Source organism: Galeopterus variegatus, unplaced genomic scaffold (assembly GCF_000696425.1).
Source record: "Galeopterus variegatus unplaced genomic scaffold, G_variegatus-3.0.2 Scaffold15, whole genome shotgun sequence".
Classification (NCBI taxonomy): domain Eukaryota; kingdom Metazoa; phylum Chordata; class Mammalia; order Dermoptera; family Cynocephalidae; genus Galeopterus; species Galeopterus variegatus.
The window spans coordinates 624,212-634,565 of NW_007726126.1; the positions used below are offsets into that span (position 1 = coordinate 624,212).

Sequence of the window (10,354 nt, forward strand, 5' to 3'; positions counted from 1 at the left end):
AGCCAGGAAAGAGTTCTAATACCATGGAGACAGGACTTTTTTCTCAAGAGTGGGGCAGTATATTAAAAATACTTGGGCATAGGGGCAACACAACAGCCCTAAACCTGGAGTTCCCAAAGGGATGAGCTGAATCACTATTGTAAGTTGTAAGCATTAGAGATGACTGCCCAGCCTTTAGAAGAAATTGCAAGGTACCGAAAACTAAAAGCATCCTCAAGGACTCAGGCTCCAAGCCCAAAAAAGAGGTTTTTGGACCTTGGTTGAAACGTGCCACAGGGATACCACAGGAGGGAAAGGTTCAAATGGTTTGTAAAAGGTCTGGATAGACACAGTGGTTATCTCAGTAGGGCGCAAAGCCAGGTTCCTGTGGGTACATATAGTCTCTCCTGAGTGGGAGGTTATTTCCAGATCTGTCACCACAGAAGCAAAGTTCCAAAGGAAAAAGAAAAAGTGAGGGAGAATTGCGTAGGCTGTAGGGTGACCGACACTTCCCAGTTTCCCTGGGACTTTCTGAGTTTGGGTAATGGAAGTCCTGTGTTCCGGGAAACCCTTCAGTCCCAGACAACCCAGAATGGCTGGTCACCCTACTAGGCAGGCAGGAAAGGGAGCCATCTATGTTGGACCCGGCCTTAGAGAAGGATGAATGTCTACACACGTCCTACTTAGAGTTAGGTACTGTGTTAGGTTGAGAAGCAGAACTGAAATGGAGAGTCTCGTGCAAGTGGTTTATTGAGGGAGTGCTCTTAGGAGAAGTGGAGCAAGGAAAGCAGGGTAGGGCAGAGGAGGAAAGCAAAGCAAGAATGTGCTCTCAGATGAACACTGACTTCAGCTTGATTCCACGGGAAGCTTTTGTACCTTCATACGGGAGAGGTGGCAGTTCTTTTTTAGAGCAGGACTTAAAATTAGAGTGCATCAGAACCAACTGGAGGCCTTGGTAAGCCAGATTGCTGGGCCGTCCTCCAGAGACAGATTCAGTAGTTCCAAGGTGGGGCCTGAGAATCTGTATTTCTAACAAGTTTCCAAGTGATGCTGATGCTGCACTTTGAAAACCACTGATCTAGAGAAGAGGACAGTTGTGAGGCTAAAGCAGCCAGCACACAGCGAGTGGTAAAGGAGATCTGGGAAGCATATACTCCAGGTACTAACTTGCATATTCCTTATGAAGGCACAGGCCAGGTCTAGATGGACTGAACCACATCTGGGGCTGGGTAGACTACATCTTTAGGTCGTGCTATCTAGATTCATAGCATCCTGTAATTTTCCTCTTATCTCACATCTCCTGCCAAAGCATTGTTGAAGCATTCTAACTTATCTCCGCCTTGTTATTGGACTTCAAGAGAAGGGTCTGGCAGGTATATGAGGCTTTGAAGAGGGAGCCGCTGCAACTCGCTAGGCAAGTACAGTGGAGTCAGTTCCAATGAATGGGAAGTCCTCGAATCGGGGATAAATATTTGGGAGCAAGGCTCTAGACACACCTTGGAAGTCGTCTGATGTTTGCTTCTGAAATTAAAGATGGCTTTTGATGGCAACTTTTAATTACATAAGCCCCACCAGAGTTCATAGTCCTGCCTGCCTGTGGGGATCACCACCAGGTGAAGGTGAATTTATAGAAGCAATGGCTGATCTTGACCCAGAATGTCTTCTCTGAGTAGTGCTGAAAGAACACCTTGTACCCCTGAGCCTCAATGTCCATCTTCACGCAGTGCAGGAGGTCGGTGGTGTCTGGGGCCGCCTTCCAGGGCCCGAATTTGACAACCGACTTCTTGTCAGCCTCCAGGGCCCGCAGGGGCTCCGTGCAGCGCGCCTCCTCCTCCTCAGTGCGCACCACGCAAACCAGCACCCTTGACTCACGCGCTGCCACAGCTTCGGCGCGTGCCAGGCGCACCAGGAGCTCCAGGTTCTCGTTGTAGCCAGGGACTCGCAGCAAAAACTGCTTCCGAGCCACCTGTTCACCGAAGATCTGCGGCATGTCCTCCAGGAGCTTGACCAAAGGCTTGATTTCGTAGAACTGAGCCTCACGGTACACCTCCGGGATGTGCTGCGTGGGCAGCTGCCCGCTGCGCAGGTAGTCCAGGATGGGTCTGAAATATGTGCCTGAACGATCGATGAAGAAGCGGCCCTCTGCATCCGTGCAGGCCTTGACTGAGCTGGAAAACATCTCTGCCAGCATTGAGCCCGGGCATTTTCTCAGGGTGCCCACAGTGGTGGTGTAGAATTCGCCCCCCACGTTCAGTTCCACAACGGTAGATATCTGGGACACAAGAGGCAGAGTGAACCAACAGTGCCACCACCAGGGAGCTCAAAACTTATTTTCATCCAAAGAATAACCTGGTACAGAACTTAGGGAAGCCATAATGATTGGCTTCAGCTATTGAAAGGCCCATCTTACTGAAGGGGGTTATATTTATGCTGTATAACTCCAGAGGGTGGGCATTTTAAGGAGCGAAAAGACTTCAGTTTGAGACAAGAATACCCATTCAAGCACTTAAACTTTCTCCTTTAGGTCACAGAATGTTAGGAAAGGAAGCTGGCATGGAAGGAAGTCCCAGTGATATTACTTCTAAAGTCTGTGGCCTTTGACAAGCATTTTTCCCTCCCTAGGCCTCAGTTTCCACATCTATAAAATGGGGATATGAAGTTGTTGTGAAGTCAGGAGCTCCCAGCTTGGGATGTTCAGATCTAAGATATAGTAAAGGGGAGGAGGGGAGCCAGAGAGAGCATTTGCAACATTTCAGAAAGGATGAAGAAACCATACATGTATCCATTCAGGAAGCATTTCATGAGTACTTACTGTGTATCCACATCCTGTACCGGGACATGGGGACAAAAATTCTTATTTCACATAGATCAGAAGTTCTGATTAGCAGTTGGCATGTCCTTGATTGTTTTTTTTTTTCATGGAATTTGTTTGATGGATGTTGTTCAAAATATGGGCTCATGGGCCGGCCCTGTGGCGCACTGGATAGTGCGCCGCTTGGGAAGCGCGGCGGCGCTCCTGCCCGAGGGTTCGGATCCCACATACAGACCGGTTCCCACTCACTGGCTGAGCGAGGCGTGGGAGCAACACCGAGGGTTGCGATCCCGTTGCCGGTCCCGGTCCGGTACGGGGGCGACACTGAGGGTTGCGATCCATTGCCGGACACGGAAAAAGACAAAAAAAAAAAAATATATATATGGGCTCATGGGGCTTAAATAATAATAGGAATATCTTCGGTGGTAAAAAGGCCAGTAACACTACATTCAGTGGGTGCAGAACTGCTTCATAAACTGTGAAGTATGGTACAAATGTAAGTTAAATTTAGCCATTGAACAGAATTTTTAGAGGCCACCTCTCTGTGCCAGACCCTGGAATGAGCACTAAGGATGCAGGTGAGAGCAGGTGCCTGCCCTGAGATGCTCACATGCCAGTGGGGGTGGGGACATGGAAACAGACTCAAGCTGCATTCAGAGAATACTTGGTGCTACTGCAGAGACCCAACACAAATGCCAGAAGACCATATACTGATTATTACATAGGAGGTGATACACCAGTTGCTATCTGTACAAACCAGCCTCCTGAACAACTTTCCATTATTTAAAATTCACTCACTCATTCAGTAAAATATGTATGTGCCTACTTTGTACTTTGTGCCAGGTACCTGGGACACACTGATGAACAAGCAAGACATAGACCCTACCCTCACAGTCTAGTAACTGTGCACAGTGCTTTAAATGCATTATCTAATTCAATCCTCATAATACTCTTATGAAGTATGTATTAAATCCCCATTTTACAGGTGAAGAAACTAAGTCTTAAGGAGATGAAGTAAATTGCTAATGGTCAATCAACTATTTAGTGATGATGTCAGAATTTGAACTCAGGTCCATTTTACTCCAAAGCTTGAGCTCTCAGTCTCAATCAAAGATAGAAGGGATTGGCTCTTTTTGCAGACGTGTTGGAGGTTGTCAGAGAAGGTTTCCTAGGGGATGTGATGGCTGCTGCAGAAAAGATCTATGTGGTATATGAGGGAAGGCTGGATTTCCATGGGTCATTGCAGGGCCAGGGATGGGGCAGGGCTCAGGAATGTCCTTCAGTCTGATTTAGGTGTGACTTTATTCTCAGCTGGTCTGTGGGCTCTACCTCTAAGATTAAAATACTGGAATACAGAAAGTGAAAGGCAACCAAACTACTGGGGAGAACTGAGTTGCCTTGGCAACATCTCCTTCCAGGGGACAGTTCTGCTGGCAGGAGGGGAGAGAAGGCAGAGGAGAGGATGTATCCTGACAGCAGCCAAACAATAGAGCCAAGAAAAGTAAGCCCAGGGCCAGCCCGGTGGCGCACTGGATAAGTGCCCCGCTTGGGAAGCGCGGCGGCGCTCCCTCCGAGGGTTCGGATCCCACATACAGACCGGTTCCCGCTCACTGGCTGAGCGAGGTGCGGGTGCAGCGCCGAGTGTTGCAATCCCGTTGCCGGTCCCGGTCCGGTACGGGGGCGACACTGAGGGTTGCGATCCATTGCCGGACACGGAAAAAGATAAAAAAGACAAAAAAAAAAAAAAAAGAAAAGTAAGCCCAGAACCTATGGCTCCTTCTTTCTCCCATAAACCTCAAGGCCCCTTGGCAGGGCTGTTTGGTTAATGCTGAGGTCACCTCTGTAAAGCAGGCAGTTAAAGTGAAGTTGCAGACTTAACCCTTGAATGGACCAATACGTTCTCATTATTCCTATCCACTAAAAACTCACAGGCCTTCCTAATGTCCCCATTGCACAGGCAAGGAAAGCTCAGAGAGAAGAGTCACACAGCTAGGAAGTAATGAAGTTGGAGCTGGGATCAAACTTATATCAGTATGATTCCAGTACAGTATGTATGTTCTTCCCCTCCCCCTGCCCACACTCTGCCCCACTGCTGCCAATAATTAGCTATGTGCCTGGGGCAGTTCACTTTCCTTCTCTGGGTCCAAACTCAGTCACCTGAGAAACAAGGAGGCAAAATGGACAAAGAGAAATCCAAATTCCTCCAGCTCTGAAAGTCTAATGAATCCAATCACTTCACATGTCCTTTCTGAAGCTAATTTTCAGATGCTTTGCAAAATAGCTTCCTTCCCTGACATCTTCAGCTCTTCTTTATTTATCAAATAAGACCCCAGCCCCCTTTCCAAGCTTCTTAATTCTGTCCCTCTTTTCTCTCCTTTTCTCCAAACTCCCTATCTCTTTGCAAATCCCATACCTCCTGCCTCATCCATAAATACTGCCATACGTGTTTCTAACAGATAGACTTCTTTCCCATTCCTCTTCAGGACCACCTGCCCTTCCTCATGGCTCCACTTCCCCATCTTTACTACCAGTCATCCTGCCAAAGGATTCCTAAGTGGAAGGGAAAATCATCCCAGGCCCTGTGGGCACAGGCTAGGGAAGACATGGTCTTTAGGAGCCCCTGCTGGGTGCCAGGCCAGTGCTGGTCATGAGGACACAGGAATGAATCAAGCCCAATTCCCACCCAGTTCCATCCTAAAGGGTCCCTACACATCGGCACCTCCCCACAAATATTCCTATTTCCTTAGGTCACCCTCAGCTGAGTCGATGGAGGGACATCTCCATTCAGATGTCCCCCAAGCCTCTCAAGATCTCTCCCACCCCACAACCCTGACCTTTTCCATTGTTCTCTATCTCAGCTGTCTGAGCCAGAAACCCAGAGTAATCTTGCATTCCACCCCCGCTCTCAACCTGCCCACATGCATAATCAATCACCAAGTCCTGGCAATTCTATCTGCCTGGATAGTTCCATGGCTCCCCACCCCCTCTAGTGCCCTCTCCCAGTCCATTCTCCACTCTGAAATCAGAGTAGCTTTTCTGAAGTGCAAATCTGCTCATCACTCTCTGCATTAAACACCAGAGTGACTCTTCATGCCCTTCCAGGTAAACCCTAGACTCCTTAGCAAGTTTTACAAGGTCCTTTGCAACTGGGCTGCTGCTTGCCTCTAACAGTCAACTACCAGAACCACCTGCTCCTCCCCGCCTTCCCCCCCAAGACAGAGCAGGCTGAGCCCACCTACCTCCAGGACTTCACTCACTTGCCTCCCACACTCCCTTCACTGAGCCCACTCATCCTTCAAGCTAATTCCTCTAGTACTTCTTCTGGATGGGTTGTCTCCTTGTGATCCCAGAGGGCCCTCCCTGTACATCCACTGTCATGGAAATTCCTCTCCTGTAATTCCCTGTTTCTTCATCCCTATCCCCCATTAGACTGTGAGGTTCCTAAGGGAGGGACTATCCCTGTCACTGGTACCTAGTACAGGGCTCAGGACACCAGGATGCTCAATAAATGTCTGTTCAATCGAATGGAGCTTACTCTCAGCTGTGATTTACAGGAGCACCCGGTATTCTGTTAAAGGCCAATCTTGCCCTAGTTGGCAGAGTGCACAGTGCTGGCTCCGTCCATCACCCTTGTCTGGTAATTCATTCAGGTATTTATTGAGAACTTAGGGAGGCCCTGGCACGGAGCAGGTGGTTTTGTCAATAGCCAACCACAATGACGTTAACATCGCCCTATCGGAAAGAGCCACATTCTCCCCACTGCTGGATTGCTGGGTCTGCTTTCCCTTCCTCCATGTCTTCAGGAAGGCGCTTAGTCCAGAAGAGAACCGGAATCTTCTCATCCTCCAGTGCACCCGGCCTTTTCCTGATTTTCCTCCCAGCAAGCAGGGGGACTCGGGACCCAGACAGAGGGCAGGGGCAGGCTGCAGGTGGCGGGGGCTGGGGAAAGGAAAGGACAGGGGAAGAGCCGCGGACTAGGGCAGGACAGAGGCCTGAGAGAGGAGCTGGAACAAAGACCGCGTGCACGGGGACAGACAAACGACGGCAGCAGCGAAAGAAAGAGGGGGAAGAGGAGAGGCTGGGCACGGCCGAACAGGGACGGCGAGGGGAAAAGAGAGCCCCGGCCAGAGGTACGGGAGACGCGGCCCGGAGGGAGGCAAGGGCGAGAGAAGCTGGCAAGGAGTCAGAGAAGACCGAGGCGGCGGGAGAACCCGAGCGGAGCGGCGCGGGGACGAAGCGGGTCCCCAGCCCGCCCGTCCACCCGGGGCCGCGCACTCACCGTGGGCGGGCCGGGCCGCAGGGACCGGGGCGCCGTGCTGAGGCTCATCCTCCCGGTCCCGCCGGCGCCTCGCACTGCACTGCCCTGCCGGGCACAGACACCTGTGGCCGGCGGAAGTGCGCCTGGCTCCCCGCCCCCGGGGTGGCAGCAGCTGGGCCCGGGCGGGACGCGCCGGGGCGGGGCGGGGCTTGCGGTGAGACCCTAGGAGGGTCCCTGCCTCTCTCTGGGCTTCGGGCTCCCCGAGAGTCCGACAGGGAAGGCAGAGGAAATTGACATCGACAGCCAGAGACTTTCTACTCCCTACAGCCCTGGGGGTGAAAGATAGCCATACCCATCTCACAGATGAGAAAACCGAGGCTCCGGGAGGTAGGGTAGCCCGTGTGGACTGTCTATCCCTCTCGGGGCAGCTGCTAGGAGTGTGAAGCAAGGCCAGTGGTGAAGAGAGCAAGGTATCTGTATCTTATTTCCCTGGTTAAAATGTAACTCTCAAGGAGGGGGAGCGTAATTCCCCCAGTCCTTAAGTGTGGACTGTGCATAGTGACTTCTTCCAAAGAGCACAGCATGGGAAGGGGGAGAAAGAGAAGTAATTCTGCAGAGTTCTTCAGCCAGTTGATCAAGGTCGACATCAACAGTTATAAATCATGAGGATAGTATGGACCCTCGATATAATGTGATGAATATGATCTTTTTCCCAAAAACCCACAACCCCACCCAATCATGCATCAGACAAATTCCAACAGAGTGAGTTCCTACAATATAACTGGCCAGTATGCCTCAACACTGTCAAAGTCAACAAAAACAGGGAAAATCTGAGAAACCGTCACAGCCAAGAGCAGCCTATGGAGAAATGATGACTAAATGTGATGTGGCATCCTGAATGGGATCCTGGAGCAGAAAATGGACAGGAGGCAAAAACTAAGGAAATATGAATAAGCTATTCACTTTAGTTAATAATAATGTGTCCATGTTGGTTCGTTAATAAGTGTAACAAATGTACCATACTAATGTAATGTTAAGAATAGGGAAGACTGAGTGTGGAGTATATGCGAACTCTCTGTATTATCTTCTCAATTTCTGTATACATCTAAAGCCATTCTAAAAAATAAAGTTTAAAAAGTGACAGTTAAAAAACAATAACAATACAAACATTACAGAAAACAGTATGGAGGGTCCTCAAAAAATAAGAAACAGAACTATCATATGATCCAGCAATTCCACTTCCAGGTACATATCCAAAAGAATTGAAAGCAGTGTCTTGAAGAGGTATTTGTACACCCGTGTTCATAGCAACCTTATCCACAATAGCCAAGAGGTGGAAACAACCCAAATGTCCACCGACAGATGACTGGATAAACAGAGTGTGGTATATACATACAATGGAATATTATTCAGCCTTAAAAAGGAATGAAATTCTGACACATGCTCCAACATGGATAAACCTCAAGGACATTATGCTAAGTGAAATAAGCCAGTCACAAAAAGACAAATACTATATGATTCTATTCATATGAGGTATCTAAAGTAGCCAAGTTCATAGAAAAAGTTCTGGAGATCTGTTTCACAACAATATAAATATACTTAACACTACTGAACTGTATACTTAAAAATGGTTAAGGCTGTAAATTTTACGTGGTTTTTACCACAATAAAAGAGAATATAAAAGAAATGGTGATTTTCTTGTCATAAACTGTACTCAGGTTAATAAACTAATGGTGCAAAAACAATAACAGTAATAACCAACTGGTTTCTGGTGAAAAAAGATAAAGCTTTGTTTGGAGTGAGACAACTGGGAATGGAACCCTGTAAATACCTGTGAGTGCTTACTTGGCTGGGCTGATGAGAGAATTAAGTCCAGTAAAATAATTACAGTCAGCCCTCCACATCCGTGGGTTCCGCATTTGCAATTCAACCAACTGCAGATTGAAAATATTCAGAAAAAAATATAATAATAACAATACAGCAATAAAAAAGTACAAATAAAAAGCAATATAGTATAACAACTATTTACAAAGCACTTGTATTAGGTATTATAAGTAATCTAGAGATTATTTAAAGAATACAGGAGGTTGTGCATAGGTTATATGCAAATACTTTGGCATTTTATATAAGAGACTTGAGCATCCTCAAGTTTTGGTATCTGTAGGGGTTCTTCGAACCAATCCTCCTTGAATATCAAGGGATGACTGTACTGTATTTCCCAAACTTCCTTGATGGTAAGACTTGTCAAGGGTGTTTGTTAAACACCATTCCAGGGCCCCACCTCCAGAGTACTGAAATTGAATCAGCATCAAAAGACCTGGGAATCTGCATACTTAACAAGAATCTTGTCATCTTGGAAATTTGGGAAACAAATTTCCAGGATGACAAGGCCCCTCAATAAATCATTAAGCATCAATAAGCATTTCTTTCCTAGAGAGGAACTCAGTAAACGTCAGTGCCCATTCCCTTAGATTCCATGGCACCACCTCATCCAGAATCTCCCCATTCAGCACAGGTACATTTCCAGCGCCTTCTTCTTCTCCCCCCATCCTGTGGGTTGTCACTCACTTATTCAACCAAGTGTTACTGGTGTTGACCTTAGCTAGAGGTCGGGATCTGGGGACACAGATGCCTGAGATAAGTCTCTGCCCTAAACATATGAGCAGAAATAACTTTAACGAAAGAGTAAATGAGCATATGAAAATATGCTGTACTTCTATTTCCAGCAATATGGAAGACTAGATATTCTGACACCCTCCTGCTACAAAGCCTCTCAAAATATTGAAAATAGTAAACATTGATATATGTCTGAGCTGGTAAGAAAGTTAAGGAAATGCTCTAAAATGCTCAGAGATGATCGAGCCCCAACTCCAAGGTCTTCCCTGTGGTTATCTCCAACTCAGAGTGACCTAGAACTTTTATCTAAAAGGGAATAGGACTGGGGGGCCAAGCCCGTCGCGCACTCAGGAGAGTGCGGCGCTGGGAGCACAGCAGCGCTCCCACGGCGGGTTCGGATCCTATATAGGGATGACCAGTGCACTCACTGGCTGAGCGCGGTGCAGGCCGGTCTCAAAAAAGGACAAGAAAAAAAAAAAAAGGGAATGGGACTGGGGAGTGAGACTAGAAGATAAATCCTAGGCCACTCACAATGTAGGATGTCAGATCAGAGACTATAAAGGGGTAAATTAGAAAAAAATTTGCCACTCAAAGATGACTGCTGTAGAAACTTGCTATCTCATTTCTTAGTTCTGGGTGGAAAAAAAGTTGCCCCTGACAATTTTTGGCTATAGGCAAGAGCTCAAATA

At 47.8% G+C, this 10,354-nt stretch overlaps 1 protein-coding gene across 1 annotated transcript; it reads right to left on the reverse strand.

Moving 5' to 3' along the window:
* Positions 1 to 372: 372 nt before the first annotated feature.
* Positions 373 to 5,310, reverse strand: KCTD14 (potassium channel tetramerization domain containing 14). The gene is made up of 3 exons (XM_008566162.1): positions 5,205 to 5,310; positions 2,792 to 2,805; positions 373 to 2,251 (listed from the first exon to the last, which is right to left on the reverse strand). Exons 1-3 carry the CDS (start codon positions 5,308 to 5,310, stop codon positions 1,583 to 1,585), a joined length of 789 nt encoding a protein of 262 aa, XP_008564384.1. The 3' UTR covers positions 373 to 1,582.
* Between the last annotated feature and the right edge of the window lie 5,044 nt (positions 5,311 to 10,354).

Excerpts from the sequence above, each read along its gene's own strand:
- KCTD14 (XM_008566162.1), bottom strand. The coding sequence starts at position 5,310 with ATGGGGAAGTGGAGCCATGAGGAAGGGCAGGTGGTCCTGAAGAGGAAT.